The sequence below is a fragment of the Panthera leo genome, chromosome A2 (genome assembly GCF_018350215.1).
Source record: "Panthera leo isolate Ple1 chromosome A2, P.leo_Ple1_pat1.1, whole genome shotgun sequence".
NCBI classification, from domain to species: domain Eukaryota; kingdom Metazoa; phylum Chordata; class Mammalia; order Carnivora; family Felidae; genus Panthera; species Panthera leo.
In genome coordinates this window covers 2,804,402-2,823,421 of record NC_056680.1, presented here as the reverse complement: position 1 = coordinate 2,823,421, position 19,020 = coordinate 2,804,402, and the positions used below count along the sequence as shown (strand labels likewise).

At 62.7% G+C, this 19,020-nt stretch overlaps 1 protein-coding gene and 1 long non-coding RNA gene across 9 annotated transcripts in view; both read left to right on the top strand.

Annotated features, from left to right (window-relative positions):
• The window catches only part of PIP5K1C (phosphatidylinositol-4-phosphate 5-kinase type 1 gamma), a 47,711-nt gene that overhangs the window by 2,590 nt on the left and 26,101 nt on the right, over window positions 1–19,020 (top strand). For 6 of the 7 annotated variants that reach the window (XM_042927986.1, XM_042927984.1, XM_042927989.1 and 3 more), the window contains exon 2: window positions 18,226–18,257. In XM_042927986.1, the coding sequence (XP_042783920.1) occupies window positions 18,226–18,257 (32 nt within the window). Of the gene's footprint in view, window positions 1–5,401; window positions 5,897–6,310; window positions 6,385–18,225; window positions 18,258–19,020 lie in introns of those variants that run through there. The other variant, XM_042927985.1, reaches the window with a different exon arrangement.
• Window positions 2,442–5,247, top strand: LOC122213766. 2 transcript variants are annotated; one of them, XR_006199632.1, is made up of 4 exons: window positions 2,442–4,147; window positions 4,257–4,629; window positions 4,794–4,942; window positions 5,115–5,247. It is a non-coding gene; the product is annotated as an uncharacterized LOC122213766 (long non-coding RNA). The 2 variants fall into 2 exon arrangements; XR_006199631.1 differs by having other exon boundaries at window positions 4,257–4,942.

The following is a 19,020-nucleotide window of genomic DNA, read 5'->3' as shown; positions in this document are numbered from 1 at the left end:
GGGCCATTCTGGCTGCCCCTGGCGTCCACCTTCTGCTGTGAGAAGCAGTGCCGTGGGGAACGTCTTTGAACGTGGCCCCTGACTGTGGCCCTCTAACTACTTCCTGGCGGTTGAAGTCCCTGTTCTGGAATGGCTGGGTCATGGCGAGCAGATTGAGAATTATTATCTGAAGCCTGTTGGCTTTCCAGAAAGGTCTGGCAGGGGTGGAGAGAGACTCTGGCCAGCGTTGCCAGCTCTGAATGTTACCAGCCTCGGTGATTTGGGCCAATCTGATGGAGGGGAAATGACATCTTGGGGTTTAGAATCTGGTTACTGTAAATGCCCCGCTCCTTGCTCCCAAGGCCTGGTCCAGAAAGGGCCCGATGGGGTTCTCCGCTGGTTTTGGGGGTTTGGATGCATTCACGGGGCCCGTGATCTGCCTGTGGGCTCTTGGCCCGTGCTGCGGTCTGGTGTTCCGAGCCATTTCCCTCCTATCCTTCCTGCTTGCGTGAGAGCACAGAGCAGTTGGCTTCGTTCCCAGCACGCCCCCCCCCCCCCCGCCAGCCCCCTCCCACATCTAATCTGGTGGCAGATTATGCTGGTTTTGTCCTCAAAATGGACCCAGAATCTGCCTACTTCTTCCTTCTCTGCCAGTCCTGGTCTAGCCCCATCATCCGTCACTGGCTTGGTCCCTCGTCTCTTCCCATGCACCCTACAGCTCATTCCAGAAGGCTCCTGTTAAAAACTGACTTAGGTCCTGCTCGCCTCTGCCCACAGCCCTTTAGGGCTCCCACCTCCCTAGGGGTAAAAGCCCAAGTCCTCCCTGAGGTCCCCAAGGCCCTGCACGACCTGCCCCATCCCCTCCCTCCCCTCCCCTCGTCTTCCCCTTGCCCACTCTGCTCCAGCCACCTGGGCCTGGTCCTTGCTGTTCCTCCTAGGCCTGGTCCTGCCCCTGCCCCAGGGCCTTTGCACACGTTGTGCCGTTGTGCCGGCTGTCTAGAACGTTTGTCCTTTATATCTGTGTCGTTTGCTTCCTTAGTTTTTTCAAGGTTTTGCTCAAATGTCTCCTCAGTGAAGCCTCCCCTGACGGAGGGAGGCCTGAAGGAGAGAGAGAAGACGGCACACAGGGCCCACAGGGCTGGGCTGGGGCATTGTCGCCAGAGGCCTCCTCTGTGGTTGTGGGTGAGTGGTCCCTCATCCCCTTGTGGCGAGTCGGCTAGAATCTCCCAGTTGGAATTCTGCCCCGGACGCTTCCTGGCGATGTGACGCTTTCACCTCTGACGGTCTGGTCCCCTCCGTGGAGAGAGGCCTGGGAGCCAGACCCCTTGGTTCACATCCCAGCTGCATCCTTTACCAGCCAGGGACACTCGGCCTCAGCGTCTCCATCTGTGAGATGGGTGCGATGACTGTCCCTTTCTCCTAGGGCCGAATCAAGCGGGTTGACTCGTAAGCCCTTAGAAGGGCACCAGGCGCGTGGGCAACTCCATGTGGGTGCGGGGACTTTCCCTCCTCAGATGGATGCGTGGGTGGCAGAGGCCCCCGTGCTGCATGCCCCTCCCTCGCAGAACCCAGCGCGGGCGGTCGCTTACTTACTCCTTAGCCCTTGAACGATGCTTATTAAACATCGGCCAAGCACCTGCTGCGGGCTCTAGGTGCAGTGAGCCGGGGGCTCCCTCCCTGCTGTCGTGGGCTCTCAGATCGGCGGGGGTCAGGATGACGGTGGTGGGCAAGCAAACAGAGAGGACCGGTCGTCAGCAGACTGCCTTCTGGGCCGAGTCCCACCCAGCACCAGTTTTTGCCGGGCGGGTTTTCTTCGCACGCAGCCGTGCCCGCCCACTCACACGCTGTCTGTGACGGCTTTTGTGCTACAGACCTTATGGCCCGCAGGGTCAGAAATGCCCGCGGTCTTGCGCCTTGTGGAAAATGCTGCCATCCCCTGAATGAGTGCGTGCTGGTCCGTGGTGAGCACGCGGAGGGGAAAGAAACCGGTGTCCAGCGTGGGGCAAGCTGCAGCCGGGGTGGTCGGGGAGGAGTGGCCTAAGTGAGAAAAGCAGCCACGGGAGAGGGGTTAGCGGGCAGAGGGATTGGCCTGTGCAAAGGCCCTGAGGTAGGAATGAGCTTGACTCATTTGAGCCACGGAAACAAAGTTCTTGTCGTGGGGGGGGCCGAAATGGGCCAGGCCAGTCACGTGGGGCCGTTGGGGGGCCCTGGCGCAGCACTCTGGCTAGTTGGTCGGGAAGGAGCCTCCCGGGACAGGTGCCAGATGAGTGGTGCTGAGTTGTGCTGGGAGCCTGGGTGGAGGCCATGGGGGGTGAGGGGGGTGAGGGAGCCGAAGAAGCCAGAAGGGATTGGTCTGTGCCCTGGAGCTGGGGGGGGGGGGGGGTGGGGGGGGGGGGAAGGCCTGAGAAGGAGCAGGTTCTGGCAGGGTCGTACTGATGGGGGTGGGGCAGGCGAGGCAGGTGGAGTCCCACGGACCCTGGGTGGGGAAGCCCGGGTCTTGGCCTGGGTCTCACGCTGCCTTGGCCGCAGACAGCTGTGCCTCTGAGCAAGTGAAGCCCCTGCCCCCCCAGCCCAGCTCCTCTCAAGATGAGGGCACTGGGGACAGGAATCGGGAGAGGCCCGAGGCCCCCGGGGTGGTGCTCGTTGAATGACAGACAGCTACGCGACATCGGCATTTATCGCCGGGGAGGCCCAGGCTCCAGGGGGGTCTCGGGCTCCCAGGCCTTCCTGCCCGCGCTGCCTGCCGCTGCGACTGACACGTGTCACCACTCGTGACCGGGCAGGTTGAGACCCCCCTGGGGATCGCGTGCTGCCGCCAGCTGGCCAGCAGGGCCTGGAGCCACGGACTGCCCACCGTGGGGATTACTGGCCTGGTGGATTAGCCACAGGGCCCTGCACCTGCTGCCCCACTGAGCCACGCTGGAGGGCTCGGGGTCCAGCCCAGGGCGCCCTGAGTGCTTGAGCCAGACTGAGTGAAGGCATTTTGGGGACCTAGCCTGTGACTTCGGTTGGAAAAAGGAACCCCCGGTGTTTTGTCACAACTGCTTTCTGTCTCGTACGTGTGCCACGCACACGTCTCTTGGCCTTTGTTCTGGATGCGTGGGGTTGCCGCTGAAGGTTTAAGGAGTGGGGTGCCGTTTGGGCATTTGTGTATGAAGGACGCTCTGGGGTGCGCTTGGGCCAGACCGCTTTTCATCGCTCACCCCTTTTCCCACGTTGAATAACGCACATCTCGGAACTCTCTCTGTTTTATGGGAACCACGGGGCTGCGTCTTTCCCGTATTCGATGGGGCTACCAGTCTTTCTCTTATTGATTTGTGGGAGCTCTTTATATATCGTGAAAGTTTTTTGTTGTTTTTTTTTTTAATTCGTGACACAGGCGTAAGTAGTCCTCCCCCATTTTCTCTTATGATGATAGTTGATTTCGGGCGGGTATCTTGCTATTTATGTGGTCAAGTTTATCCATCTCTCCTTGACGGTTTCTCACGTTGATGTCACGGATGGAAACGTGTTCTCCGTCCTGAGGTTCTAATTCTTCTACTACTAAGGTAGTTTCACCTTTTTCTAAGCATTTAAAGTCCTGCTGTATTTGGGATGTGCCCCCGCGTATGATGTATGAGGATTTCATCGTTCCACGGTTTTCCAGGGGGCTCGGGGTTGCCCCAACGGTTTCTGGAAAATCTGCTCGCCTCACCGATTTGAGATGCCCCCTTTATTACATCCCAGATTCCTGCATGCGGCTGGTCTATTTCTGGACTTTCTATTCTGTCCCGCTCATCTGCCTGTCTTCTTGCAGCAGGCGAGCCTGTAACTACGAGTAATAACACGTTTCCTTCAAAAAGCAGCAGCCTGCCCTGTGGTCAGGAGACAGGGAGGACTTCTGTCTTGCCCTCTCTGTTTCTAGGAGGAGGTAACCAACCGTCAGTCATTCGAGGTGGTTTTCTGCATTCGCACGTCCCTTTAATTTTTTTTTTTTTTAACCTCGTATTTTGAAAACATTCAAGCCTGCAGAAAAGTTGCAAGATACTGTGGCAACACCCCGAGGCTCTTAGCTGAGATTGGCCAGCTGCCGACACATCTCTCTGAATGGGTGTTAGCGCCTGTGTGCGATTTTGCGGGTCCTTTGAGAGTCAGTTGGAAGGAAGCCCCTTCGTCCTTAAGTACAGAGGTGGGTTCTCATTATTCGCAGTTCTGTGGAGTTTGGGAATACTGAGGTGCGGCTCCTGGGAAACACGCAGGTCCCCGCGAGCCTCTGGTGCCGACGTTTTCGTCACCAGATCACGTCCGTGTGCAACCTCACGCTGTGTGTGCTTCTGCGTAAAGACCCTTGTCAGATACGTACTGGTGCGTCGTTAGCAGCGACCTCGTGACGAGCAGCGCCAACTCCTGCCGGATGGAAGTGTGTCTAACGCACTTTCTGAGGCGCGTCGCCGTCCTCTGGGCTCAGGAACACCCGACCGCCGCAGCTCTGGGACGCTGTGAACGGTGAAAACCACCAACAAACGGCACAAAAGCGTAAAACCCGCCTCTCAGTAGCCCACAGAAAGGGCCCCCGTCTACAGCACAAGAGGGGAGACAGGAAGCAGACTACGCTCGGCTGGACGCGTGCACGGGAGGTGACCGTTTTCGGTGCCCCGCGTGCGTCTGCAGGTGACCGGGAAGGGCTCCCGAGTACCGATCGGGGGCTGCGGTAGCCGGGGGGGGGTGGGTCTGTAGATGCACAATCGGAATGGTGAGCAGCTCTGTACCCTGCGGGCAGACGCCCCGTCCGCTAAGTGCAGAGATCAAGTTCAGGAAGTGTAACATCCGTGCAGAGTCCACAGTCAGGATCCACGTTGTGCCAGAGTTGTCCTGGATGGCGATCTTTGGTCCCTCGCTAGGATCCGGGGTCACACTCGGAGACCTGGGAGCGGCTGGTCTCCCGGGCCCAACCCCAGCACCGGAACCTTCTGCCTGAGCAGCTGTGAGTGAGCCTCGCCCCCGCTCTCGGCTCCCTCGGGAAGCCCACCTGGTCCCCTCGGGCCCCCGGCCTGGACTTTGGTGGGAGGCCTGTGCCTGGCATGGCCGTGTGCGCAGCCGTGTTTGTGGCAAGAGTGGCGAAAGTTCTGGAACCTTCTTTCTCTTTCTTTTGAAAGCCGGAGCTTTGGAAAGCCGTCCGCCGGCCTAAGGCCTGCCGAGTTCTGGATTCATGGCCACCCTCCCCCCGTCCTTTGCAAGGCTTCCTGTTTACCACTCCGGGAACATTCGCTTTGTGCAGTGAGATCGAGATCGGGCGGGGATGCAGGAGGGGGCGGAACGCGTGGGAGTGGGTCTCAGCCTGGGGGAGGAGGGGTCGGCCGGTGGTCCGGGCTCTGCCCCCCCCCCCCCCGAGACCGTCCCCACCCCCGCCCCCATTCTCAGCTCCCCCAGGCGCACCTTCCCCTCCAGCCACCCCAGACCCTGGCTTTCTGTTCCCCCAGAGCATCCTGTCCTGTTCCCACAGGGCCTTGGCATGTGCTCTCTCCGCCTTAGGATGCCCTCACCCTTGGTTTCCCTCGCTGGGTCCTGTGTTCAGGGTCCGTCCGTGGGGCAGCGCGTGTCGGCGACTTGCTCCCGTTCGGGGCCGAGTGACGTTCCGTGAAATGGATGGCGATCGTCTGTTGACGGACATCTGGGTTGTTCCCGCTTTTGGTTACGGGAAGTGTCCATGACGTATGGATGACTGCCTCACTCTCCAGTCCCACCAGCCGTGTGTGAGGGTTCTGACTTCTCCACGTCCTGGACGTTACTTGTCACCGTGTGTCTGCTTGATTCTAGCCGTCCTCGTGGGCGTGAAGTGGTGTCTTGCTGGGGTTTTGATTTGTGTTTCCTGATGATCAGCGACGCGGAGCACGTGTTCCTGGGCTTGCTGGCCATCTGTACGTCCTCCTGCGGAGAAGTGCGTGTTGAGATCCTTTGCTCATTTTTCGTTTGGGTTCATTTTATTGTTGAATTGTAAGCGCTCTTTACATATGCTAGATACAATTCCCTCATCAGACCTGTGATTGGCAGATACCTTCTCCCATTCTGTCGGTTGCCTCCCCGCTTTCTTGGTGGTGGCCTTTGAAGTGCAAACGTTATTTTTAAGTTTATTTTTTTAGTGATCTCTGTGCCCCACACGGGGCTCGAGCTCACAACCCCGAGATCCTGAGTCGCACACTGCCCTGACTTGAGCTGGCCGGGCGCCCTGCAGAGCAGACGTTTTCATTTTGAGGAAGTCCAGCTCATGTTTCCTTTGGTGGCTTGGACTAAAGCGGTCACGGTCCAAGAAACCACGGCCTGACTCAACGCGATGATTTACTTTTCTTCCCAGAGCTTTCTGGTTCCATCCGCTCCGTGGGCTTAGATTTCTGCTGCGTCTCGTGTTCCGAGTGCCTACGGTGTGAGGTAGGGCCCGACGTCCCTCCTCGTGCGTGGAAACCCAGTTGTCCCAGAGCCGCCGGCCGGGAATGTGCATGTTTAGTTCTGGATTCCCACCGATGTATCCTGGGCCATTCCGGGGCGTCCAGACGGGCGTCCCCGTCTGTCTGCGCCCGGACCACATCGCCTTGATTACCGAGGCTTTGCAGCCCGTTTTGAAATGGGGAAACGTGAATCTTCCAACTCTGTTCTGCATTTTGCGTTTTTTTAAACGTTTGTTTATTTTTGAGAGGGAGGGAGAGCGCGCGTGTGCGAGTGGGGGAGGGGCAGAGAGGGGGACAGAGGATCCGAAGGAGGCACCGGGCTCTGTGCTGACAGCAGTGACCCCAATGTGGGGCTCAAACTCACAAACCAGGAGACCACGACCTGAGCCAAAGTCAGATGACGCTTCACCCGACCCACCCAGGCACCCCCCGCACTTTCCCGCATTTTCCGTTTTAACGCATTAAGCTTGGCTCGGCTCTTACTTCCTGACAGTGTAACTGAGAGCCAGCGTGTTCTCTCACACGCTGTTCGATACCCCATTATACACGCGCTAGCCACCCAGCTCGTTATTGAGCGCTCACTGTATGCCGGGCTCGGAGGCAAGCCCATAGCTGGTGGAGCCCAGAAGGAGCCCAGGCAGAGGCCAGAACCAGGTGGGCGAGGCCTTTGCCCCGGTGACAGGAGCAGCGGGGGTGGCGTGGCTCTTCGTTCAAGCCCCCAGATCAGCCTCCAGCCCCGGCCCGGCCTCCAGTCACAGCAGGGGCCAAGATGGATCCCAGGCTTGCCTCCAGGAAGCCGCCAGGCTGGGAAGGCCTGGAGACGGACCCTAAGGTTCACCAACCACGTGTGGGTCCCCAGGGTGACGGGAGCAGCAAGGTCCGTCACATCTCTGCACTCTCCTTACTCTGTTCCAGCCACTTGGGCCTCTGTGCTGATTCCCCAACTCTGCAGGCACATCCCTGCCCCAGGGCCTTTGTACCGGCTCTTCCTTCGTCCTGGGAGGCCCTGCCGCCTCGAGCATGGCTGGCTCTTCCCGTCCCCTTCCCCCCGTGTGCCTGTGGCTCAGGCTGGAGCCCGGCCACCCGGAATCACGGGCATCCGTGCCCACTTTTTCCCAGGGAACCTCAGGCAGGTGACCTGGCTTCTCGGGGCCCTGGCACCCACCTCACCGGGCTGTTGGGTGCATCGGGTGGTGTGGTTCAGACCCAGCGGGCCTCAGCTCTTTGTTGCTGTGCCCACGGGCCTCCTGCTTTCTAGCCGGTCACTGGGGCCACTGGGGTGTTGGAGTCGGTGGCTCAGTGGTTAGAGACACTGAGCAGGCCGTGCCCCGAGGCTCTTCCTCCAACACTTGCCTCCTGAGCCAAGCCCCTAGTGCCCTGGCCCCGGACCTTGTCGTGACTCCCGCGGTCACCACCAGGGAGAAGGGAGCGGGTCCCGGTGCTGGAGGCACTGCGAAGTGTGGGCACGTGCCTCCCTGGGCTGTAGCGAGCGCTGCCCTCACGGGGCTCCTGGCCTCGAAGGGAGCAGTCACTGGAGGGCCCACAGGTTAAATAGGAGGTTTAAAGTGACCAGGGGTAGGAGTTGTGATGGAGGTGGAGAACGGGTCAGGGAGCCGGCTTCAGCCAGGTGTGCAGGAAGGTCTCGCTGAGGAGGAGACGATCCAGGCCTGAACGGTGAAATGGGGAAGAGTATCCTAGGTAGAGAAGCGAGTGCAAGGGCCCTGGGGCAGGACTGTGCCTGGTGCATGTGAGGAAAGGCAAGGAGGTCGCGTGGCAGGAGTGCAGGGAGTGAGGGGAGGCAAGGGGGAGGGGAGGGCAGGGAGGCCATCCGTCTAGACGCCCCCCACCCGCTGTCCTTCTCTGTACTCCCAGGGGCCACGTGGGAACCCCCAGTGTGTCACAGCTGTTGCTGTGAACACAGACCCCGAAATGTGGCAGCTTTAAATAACAGCACACACTTATTACCTCCCGGTGTCTGTGGGTCAGGAGTCCAAGGGTGGCTGGGCGGGGCGGTTCTGGCACAGGGTCCCTGACGAGGTCGCAGTCGAGCCTCCTGCCCCATCCGAGGGCTCGACCGGGGCTGGAGGAGCCGGTCTCAAGCTGTCGTCGCAGGTGGCTGCCGGCAGACGGCCTCCGTTCCCAGGCCCACTTGCGTGTCCTCGCCGCTCGGCGGCCGCTTCTCCCCGGCTGAGCGGCCTGAGAGCGAGCGAAGGCGGCTGCGTCTGACCTGGTCAGAGGTCGCGGGCCCGCACTCCGGCCGTACCCTGCCGGTCACGCCCAGCGGCCGCGGCAGAAGCTGTGGCTACCCGGGGACCAGGCCGGCCGGGGGCCGTCCTGAAGGCAGGCCGCCCAGCGGGCAGCTCGCGTGGCTTCAGAGCCTCCCTCTGTCACCCGTAGAATGGGGCAGTCGTGGCCCTCACGGGCCTCACACAGAGTGACCCTCGAGGTGCGGGAGGTCCCGTGGCAATCCCGGAGCCCGGCCGGGCGTCGGGGGCCTGGTGCCCGCCTGGCTCAGCCTCCGGCCCCCTGGGATTCTGGACGCCCAGACCTGCCCTGTCGGGGAGGCTGGCCCCCACCGGGGAGGGAATTACTGGCATTCGCGAGAGTGCCCGGCCTGGCTTCCCACCGTCCGCCTGTCTCCTGGTCGGTGGGCACCTGCCGCGAGGGACGGGAGCAAGAGGCCTGTAGCCTAGAGGCCAAGGGGGCCTCTGGCCGAGCAGCCCTGGGCTGCCTCAGTGGCTCTTGGTATCTTAGAATTCAAGTGCGGAATCTGCAGCCCAGCCCTGGCTTCCGGGGAGTAAAAATATATCTGGGAAGAAAACTGGGCCAAGAAACCTCACACGTTGGTCCTGAGACAGCGCGTGATCCTTCACTGGGCACCTGCTGGTGGGTGGGGGGAGGCGGGGGGAGGCGGGGGGAGGCTCTCTCCACGGCTGTGCTCCTGCCCTTCCGTCTGTGGATCTCGCCCATCGGCTGGCCCTTCCCGAGTGGAGGTCTGTGGTTGAGGGTCCAGCGTCGGTCTCCCGGTGTCCCCTCGAGGAGCCCCGATCCCCCACACCTCGGCAGGGTGCCGCTGGCTCCGGGGTGGGGACCCAGGCCTCGGCAGGTGACCTGCAGGACAGTCAGGCGCCTACTTGGGGGTGGGGGGGGCCCGCAGGGAGGGCAGCAGCACTGGCCGGTGGGGAGACCGAGTCCTCAGGGCCCCCAGGTGCCGCCAGACTTGAAGGTCATCTTCAGTTATGCGAAGGGCTGGGTGGTCTCTCTCGTAAGGGGTCGATTCTGCCGCGGGAGCACAAAAGCCACGGCAGAGATTTGTAAATGAGTGGGTGTGGCTTTGTGCCAATAAAACTTTACTTACAAAGCAGACGGTAGGCGGGTCTGGTCTGCAGGGCACAGTTGACTGGCCCCTGAGTTGTGTTAACAAATAATCCCTCTCCACACACTGTGCGAGTTAGGCTTCTGCCTCAACACAAAACATCCTAACACCACTTCTTTGAGCCTCAGTTTCCCCCTCTGAAGAAGAGAGACGAGAGCCATAGGATAGGCCAGCGGGGAAGCCCCATGGGCCCGTGGCCTTGCCGGGCCTTCCGCCCTGCAGCAGATGTCCAGCTCAGGGAACCTGTGAGAGCCACATTCCCCTCGCTCTTCCCCCGGGGCTCCAGCCGGTGCTTGCTCTCAGCCTCCTCCATGCAGCCCTCCAGGGTTTCTCAGCGGATGCCCCGTGCCTGGGAGCTGGTGCAGGGGGGAGGGGGGGGAGTCACGGAGGGACACAGGGAGAAGTGGCCTGCCCTGCGGGGCTCTGGGAGGAGCCAGGAGACCCCTGAAGGCGGTGCTGTGGCGTGGGTTTCCATGGGTTTCCAAGGGAGAGGCTGCCAGGAGAGGCCACACCCACAACCACTAGGCCCTGGGACAGGCTCCGGGGAGGGGAGGGGAGGGTGGTCGGGGAGCAGAGGGGAGGTGGGAGGTGGCCCAGGGCCCAGGGCCTGAAGGAGCCCGAACGGTGGAGGACCAGACAGCAGCCCACAGGCTGGGCAGTGGGCGCGGGCAGGCGACTGCGGGGGCGCCGGGTCTGGGGATGGCGAGCCCAGGGCCCCAGTGTCCAAATCTGTGGAAGACGAGCTGTCGCCCTCTGCACCTCTGATGGTGTGGGCGACCTCTGGCAGTGTCCCCCGAGGGCCGGGGACCAGACAGAAGCGCGCCTAGGGCAGAGCGGGAGTCGGCAGCAAGCGGGCGTTGTTGTGGAGCTCTTTTTCCGGGCCGGACGGGGGGTCTGCCCTTGGGCCCAGGGGCCGGCGTGGCGGTGGGGCTCACACAGGTGACCGGACGGCTGCGGGACACCGGGCCGGGTGCGTGGGAGCAGCGTTCGGCTTCAGAAGCAGCCGCTCTGCCCGCGGGGTCAGGGAAAGCTACCCAAGGGGAGGAAGCTTCTGGTTGCCGCGAGGGCCGGCCGGCTTGGGCTGCCTTGAGCAGACCCGACAGCCAGCCCTCGCGGCCAGAGTGCATCTGCAGAGACTCGGGAGCCCCTGCCGCTGAGCTACCTTGAACTTGCCTCTGAGACCTCTGGGCCTCAGTCTCCCCGGCTGTAAAGTGGGTCGTCTCCCGGGAGTGTTAGGGGGTGGGGGGTGTGGCTTTCGGGGCGCCAGCCCAGCGCTGGGGCGTTGCAAACAAAAGACAGAAGTAGACAGGAGAGCGCGGTTAAGCTATTTTTATCACGAAATATTTTGTTATTTTTTAATGTTCATTTTTACACATGAAAAATAAAGAGAGAGCAGCAGGGGGGCAGCAGAGAGAGGGGGAGAGAGGATCCCGAGCAGGCTGTGCGCTGTCAGCACAGAGCCCTACCCGGGATTTGATCCCACGAACCGGGAGATCATGACCTGCACCGGAACCGAGAGTGGGGCCCTCGGCCGAGACTGAGCCGCCCAGGCGCCCGATGCGTTGGTGTCTTTTCTGGGCGCCTCGGATCTTTTGTCACTAAGGAACGCTCCCAGAGTTTGGAACGCGCGAGCGAGTGAGCGAGTGGTGGACAGAATGCTCTTCGGGAAGCTGGGAATCGGGACAATCGGTAATTCCTTACCTGCCACCATGCACCCTTCCGGGTGGTTCGGGGTGGTAAATGCAAAATCGTGAGAGGAAAAAACTATCCGCGAGGCAGAAAGGGGCTTTCTTAGTCCCGAAGCCTTCGTTTGAGACTTGCCCCCTAGTTTGAAGTTTCAGCCTTTGCCTGAGTCCTGCCCCTGCTGAGGCCCCGATGGTTCCTGGCGCGACGGGGACTTTTGTCCCCCCGGCTGTTGGCTGTCGGGGTGAGAGCCGGGATGAGCTTCCCACGTGCCGGGACTGGACGCAGCACTGGCAAGCCCGCTGTGGCCTCTGGTCTACTGGGAAGGAACAGGTCCCTTCGGTGACGTGTGGCCCGAAATCAGTGAGCCGGGGGCGTGGTAGAGGGTGGGCAGGGGAGGGGTGGGAAGGGACTGCTCTAGGGGGGGCGTCAGGGGTGGACCCTCCAGGAGGCGATGTTCAGGCCGAGACCATCTGAGTGCCGGCCGCGTGGAGATGCAGGGAGGGAGCCTTCGAGGCCGCGGGCACGGTGACGGCTAAGGCCCCGAGGTGGGACCGTGACGGCCGCAAAGGTGTGTTGAGTGAGTGCGGGTTTTGCGTGTGAAACCCGCAGCCTCCGTAGTGTCACCTGTGTGACCACGGCCACTCCTGGGGCCGATCCACCCCAAACACAAGCTTCTCCAAAGCCTGAAAACACCCGGCAGCACAGGGCCAGGTTGACCTTTGACCCGCATTCAGAAAATTGTCAACCGAGGGGCGCCTGGGGGGGGCTCAGCGTGTGGAGGGTCAGACCTTTGGTTTCGTTGGGGCCCCACGTCAGGCTCTGCGCTGACAGAGTGGAGCCTGCTTGGGATTCCCCCTCCCTCCCTCCCTCCCTCCGCCCCTCCCCACCTCTCTCAAAATAAACAGACGTTAAAAAGCAAAATTTTCAACCGTGCTGAAAAGTTGAAAGCAGCGGACGGTGGAAGCTCACTTCGTACTGCTTGGATCCCCCCCTTGACCTTCTGCTGCGTTTAGTTCACATACTCCCCGCCCCCCGCCATGCCCCCGTCCACCCCTTCCCCACGTCCCCTCCCTGCTCGGGGTTTGTAGCACCCCTGGAGGACGGGGGTCTTCCCTGCGTCTGCTGATTGGAAAGGGCCAGCTACCGAAGAGGTAAAAACTCACCCAGGCGTGGAACCAGGCGAGGCAGGCGTATGAGGAGCAGGGGGTGGGCGCAGAGGGCAGAGACCCCCAGACGCCAGTTCTCCTCGGCTGGGAGCACCGTGACCTTGGGTAGCTGCCGGCCGCCTGCTCTGCTGTGTTTAGTTCTTCTCTTAAAAATTTTTTTTTTCATGTTTGTTTATTTATTTTGAGAGCGAGAGTGAGTGTACGAGCCAGGGAGGGGCAGAGGGTGAGGGAGAGAGAGAGAAATCCCCGCCCCACGTGGGGCTCGAACCCACAGACCCGCGAGATCATGACCTGAGCCAAAACCAAGGGTCGGCCGTGGGGCGCCTGGGTGGCTCAGTCGGTGAAGCGTCCGACTTCGGCTCCGGTCGTGATCTCCCGGTTCGTGGGTTCGAGCCCCATGTGGGGCTCTGGGCCGACAGCTCGGAGCCTGGAGCCTGCTTCGGATTCTGTGTCTCCCTCGCTCTCTCTCTCTGCCCCTCCCCTGCTCACACTGTCTCTGTCTGTCTCTCAAAAATAAATAAATGTTAGAAAAAAAAAAAAGTCAGCTGCTCAGCTGGCTGAGCGGCCCAGGCGCCCCTGCTGCATTTACTTCTTGGGTTTTCTGAAATCTTTTCTCTCCAACCTCCGTTCCTTTTCTTTTTTCTTGTCTTGCTGCACCGGCCAGCATCCCCACCGCCGTGGTGGCTCTCGGCTTGTACCGTGGTCCCTGCTTCAGTCAGCTGTCGCTGCGTAACAGGCCGCCCGGAGCTTCGAGCCTGAGCGAACAAGTGCGTGTGTGCTCGCGGCTCTGGGGTCTCGACGCCCGGGGCCGGCGGGCGCCTGCAACCTGGTCCCGCACCCCGGCTGGGGGCCGCCTACCTCCCCGGTGCGGTCGCCAGTGTGGCGGGGACTCCCGCCGGGACCTCGGGGCTCGGGGTTCCCAGAGGGCAGAACCAGAAGCTTCCACCCTTCCCCACGCCACAGGGTTTCTCCCTTGCACCGCACCACTCGGGGCATCGCGTGGCTGCAAAGAGCCGGCCCTCTCCGCTCAGCCGCGGCCCTTTCGGTTTGCAGAGAGGACTCTCAAGTGTGGCTCGGCCGGCTGGGGGGCTGAGGGTTGGGATTGCCACCCCCCTTGCAGAGGTTCCCAGCGTCCCCGCAGGCTGCCCGCAGGGCCCTGCTGCTGAGGCGGCCGCGCAGCGGGAGGCCCAGGGCCACCGGGTCGCTCCGGCCGATCAGGGAAGTGTGTGAGGCTGGGCCTCAGCCCCACTTCCTGGCTTCTCGGGGCCGCTGGCCCCGCTGCCTTGTCCTCGCGCCTTCCCGTTCGCCCTGAGTCACGGGGAGCCGGCACCCGGCCTGGGCACATGCAGCCCTGATCTGGGAAGCGGCCCCGCCCTGGAGGCCTCATGTCCCCCTGCTGCCCTCTCCAGCGCTGACTCCACACGCAGCTCTGACGGTGTCCGTCAGGGGGTGACTGAGCAGACCTGGTCTCTCTGTAGTGGGGGAGACATAACACATGAGCCCCAGGAGCTGCTGGGTGCCTGGAAGACCAAGAAAGCCACGGAGATGAGAGTGACCTCAGAGGGACTGTTTTCGGCAAGGTGGTTGGGGGACACTTCAGAGGGGGTGACGTTTGAGCCAGGTCTCAGATGAAACAAGGGAGCAAACCCAGCAAGGGTCTTGGGAACGGTGTTTCAGGTGAGGGGGAGCCCAACCGGTGCAAAGGCCCTGGGGCAGGACCTGCCTGTCATGATGGAGAAAGGGCGAGGAGGCCCATGTGGCTGGAGCAGAGTGAGGGGGAGAGAGGGAGAGGCGGAGGGCCGAGGGAGGGAGGACGGGGGGGGGGGGGGGGAGGGCACCTTCGTGCAGGGCCTTGGGGACCCAGGGGAGGACTTGGACTTTTCCCCCAGGGAGGTAGGAGTCCTGGAGGGCGGGACCTGACTCAGGTGCTCACGGGCGCCCTCTGGTGGCCTCCGTGGGGAGACTGGGCTGTGTGGAGGACAGGCGGCGGTCCTGGAGCTGTGGGCCAGGGACAGTGGGCAGATTTGGGGTGGATTTTAAAGGCACAGGTGGGTGATTGTGCTGAAAGACAGACGGCGAGGCTCCTCCCTGGGTCTTGGGGGCCCACAGTCCTTCCCGAGCTTTTCGTTTCCACGTCCAACAGACGTGGAGACGAGGCTCCCCCGAAGCTGAGACGCGGGCAGAGGGGAGGGGAGAGGGTGTCTGTCCACCCGTCACGGGTCAGTCAACGCACAGGCCCAGCCCTGAGGGAGGACGCCCCCAGCCCCCATGAAGAGGACATACATTGATGTCATTGTTGCCTGGAGGGAAAGGACAGGGTGTGCAGGATGGGGCGGTGGTAACTGGGGTGGGGGTAGGGGGACCATCCAGGGCAAGGGCCCTGAGGCCAGCCAGTGGAGCAGGGAACAGCTGATAGGAGGTGGGTCCTGCAGGCCGGGAGGAGGGGCTCTGCCTGGGCTTTGGCCTGCTTTAGGGGCTGAGAAACAGGCTCAGAGGGAAGCCCCTGAGGGCGTGAGGAGCTCACCTCCTCCCTCCGGAGCCCCGGGGTGGCTGTGAGGTCACCTGCACCGAAGCGATCGGGTGCGGCCTGTGGCAGGGTCCTGTGGTAGGGCTGGGCGGCGGGCTGGGGAGAGGGGGCCCAGCTCTGGAGCCCTAGCTTCGGGCACCCACGGAGGCTCAGCGAGACCACAGGAAAGGTGCTCAGAGAGGTGGAGGGGCTCGCCTGAGGCCACACAGCGGTGGGCCGCAGGAGAGCCCAGCCTCAGCCCTGCGCGCGTCCCCTGCCCCCTCCCCCCTGCCCAGAGGCTGGCACGGCTGTGTCCCGGGGCAGGCGCGCTCTCCCCCTCCCCAGGCTATTTTTAAAACTTAATTTCCTCAAAAATTGGGTGGCTCGTTCAGAAGAGAGTGGGTCACGTCTTGGGCTGAGAGGAGCGACATCGTGGTGTGGCCTCTGCCGTCCCAGCCGGCCTGGCTGGTGGTGGCAGCACAGGGCAGGGCCGTGACCTCCAGCAGTGGACTCGCCGTGAGCAGGAAGGGAAGGCCCTCCAGGGCCGGGGGGGCCACGGTTTTTGAGCAGCAGGGGGGGGGGGGTCCTCACAGGCACGGTGCTGTGGTGGGGGGTGGGGCAGACGGACCACCGCGGGGCTTCCTGCGGGAGGAGGCGGGTGTGGACGTGGCTGGGCAGGAGGGCGCGCAGGGCTGTGAGCGGCCAGGCCGCCCCCCGACCCGCTGAGGAGCCTGAGGAGCGAGCCGGGGGGACTCGGGAGCAGGCGGAGCCGTGGCCGGGGGGGGGGGGGGGGGGGGGGAGGCCGGGACCTCGGTGTTGGGCCTGCTCGGCCTGGGAGCTGCAGAGGACGAAGTCCAGAATGTTCTGTCCTGGTCCACCGCCAGCTTCTTGCCTTCTCTCCTCTTCTTCCCCCACAGCCCACACATAACACCATGAATTGTTCTGTTGGGCAGCCAGCAGAAATATCACGTCAGCTTTCTAGCACCTTCTGCGACCCGCTTGCCTCTAGCTGAGCCTCGGGATGGGCCCACGTTCATGCCCGGGGCCTGGGCACCCAGGTTGGAAGGTCTGTGGGTGGGCACCTGGGGCCTCGGGCAGGTGAGCCAGCCTCCGTGTGTCGGCTTTGACCTCCTGGCTGGGGTGTTCTTTGCCGGGCCCTGTGGCCGTGCCCATGGCACCGGCCGGTTGCCCACCCAGCCTCAGTTTCCCTGCCTGGACCATCTCCGACACCTGGCTGACTGACGCACGGGGCAGTGGTGGCACTGGGGTGGTGGTTGTGGCTGAAAGAGGACACTGGTCACCCACCCCGCCCACCCAGGCCTGCCCCACATTCAGTGTTTCCTTTTCTCAATAAGTGTAATTCATAGCATAAAATTCACGCTTTGAAGAACACGGTTTAGTTTTTCGTGTATTCCCAATATCGTGCCACGGTCACCACTGATTCTAGAACATTCTTATCCTGCTAAAGGCAACCCCATTCCCTTTGACAGTCACTCCCCGGTCTGCAGCCTTGTCCGCTCTTCGGGACTGGAACCCCGTCTCAGCCCCACCACACCCACGGTCCTCTCTCTAGCCCGACCTCCCCTGAGCTCCAGACTCGGGGTCCGGCTGATCCTGGAGTCTCTGTGCGGGAGGCTCCGGGCGTCTCACACTCAGCTTGGCCACGCTGCCCCCGACTGTCCCCACACCTGCTCCTGCCTTGTCCCTCATGTTGGCCGAGGCTGCTCATTCCTTCCGTTAATGGCTTTAGTCATAGTCCTTAGTCATTCTGGATTCCCTGCTTTTCGCTTTGCCTCCAGTGAGGGTAGCCTGTCTGTCCCAACTTGAGACCTGTCCAGAATCTGCCCACCTCCCCTCTGCCTCCCCCACCCGGTCCAGCCCATCCACTCCTGAAGGACCAGCTCAGTTCCCCCCCACCCCGTCCCCCAGTCCGTCCTCCCCGTAGTGGCCGCCAGAGGGCGCCCACGAGCACCCAAGTCAGATCCCCTCCCTCTGCCCACGGCCCTCCAGGGCTCCCACCTTCCTGTGGGGAAAAGCGCAAGTCCTCCCTTGCTGGCCTGGCCCCTCACGCATCACCCAAGCCAAGGCCCTCCACCATCCTGGTCACCACTTGCCTTCCCACCAGCCTGACACGTAGACACCCAGCACGTGAGTTTCTGTTGCGGTAAACAAATCACACGGCCTGATCTAAAACCACACTCTGGAGGTCATGAGTCTAAGATGGGTGTCACGGGGACCAAGCCCAGGCATGGGCAGGGCCGGTTCCCCCCGAAGCCCCAGGGAGACCCCTCTCCTGCCTTTTCCGCCTTCCGGAGGTGCCACATCCTGGCCCGCACCTCCCCCCCCGCACCCCCCCCCCCAGCCAGCAGCATGGGGTCTGCCCGTCTCTCTGCCTCCCTCTCATGAGGATCTCGTGGGGACGCTGGGCCCAGGGACCCCGGGTCTCCCCGTCCTCAGACCTCACCAGCCTTGGCTTCCTCCCACCTGCAAAGCCCGCCTCATCTGCAGGAGGCAGGGGTATGTCTGCGGTCCATACTCGTTTGAACAGATAATCCTCAGCAGAAGCCTGCTTTGCAGGTGAGGACGCCAGGGCTCAGAGAGGTCAGTGGTTGGCCTCCCCACAGGGAGCCAGGATTGGAGGGCAGGGTGCTAGGGATAAAAACTGCCTGCTCCCTCACCATGAGCCTCTCTCCACGGTGAGCACCTCTTTCCCGGGGACAGTGTGAACAGGGGCCAGGGAGCCGTCACTCCAGCCCTGGCCGCCTGGCCCCTTCCTACCGACCCAGCCGGTCACGTGATTTCTCTGTGACCCGAGGACGTTGGGTCTGGTTGAGCCCTGCTTCCGCCGGCAGGGGAAGGCCACAGTTGTCAGTTTGGCAGCCCTTTGCTGCCAGGGACTTAACGTCTTTGGGGTCAGTGGCGGGTTGGCGTCCGCACCCGTTTCCCAGCCGGGGTACTCTCCCTCCGTAGGGGTGCAGGGAGCGGAGTGAGGTCGGAGACACCTGTGTGCGGGGAAGGCAGGGTGGTGACACGGTGGGGTGGAGGGCCGCCCCTGTCTCCGGGCTGAAGCCTCTCTCTTCTCTCCTGCAGGCTTGGCCCAGAAGAAGATGGCCCCGTCGGAGGTGAGTGTCCTGTGCCCTTCCTGACCCACTTCTCCAAAGACCGACCAGCCCCGGGGCCTGCTGTGCGGCCTGGGGCAGCTGGCTGCACCTCCCCGGGCCCCACGCTCTGGCAGGTGGCAGGCAGTGAGAGTCCCTCGGTCCTGCCAGCATCTTGAGTTTCAGGGAGGGGAGCCGCTGGGGAAGGAAGAGCGAGGACCCGGCCTGGACAGGGAGGGACAGAGGGACGGAGACTGAGGGTCCAGAGGGGTGGGAGGGGAGCCGGGCAAGGGCGCGTCCCCGAGGAGCTCCCAGGAGGAGGGGGGTCCAGTCAGATGCGGCACCGCTGGTGTGGCATCCGTTGTCCCCACACGCCCGCCCACGTCTTCCGTCTTCCGTTCGGGATCCAGAGAGCTCCTGCTCCTGCCAGGCGGCCGCTCGCGCCCGCCCGCGCCTTGCACCGTGGGGGGTCAGCACTGTCCCTGGTCCTGAAAGCGGCCTGTGGGAGCGAGTCTGTGAGCCCCGCATTCCAGCAGCAGCCCAGGCGTGGCGTCCCTGTACCGGCGCTAGCTTCCTGGCCCCAGGCACCTGTGTCCCCCGGGTTGCCACCCGTCACGTGGGGCCCTTGTCAGGAGGGCTCTCCTGGAGGCTGTCTGGCCACAGGGCAGTGGGGAGTCAGCGAGGGGTGCCGAGCAGGGGCCGTGCCACCGATTTCTGGGGAGAGCCCGCCCCCTGGTGGCCAGTATGCGGAACACGCCGGGGCCTGCTGAGGAGCCAGGGCGGCTGG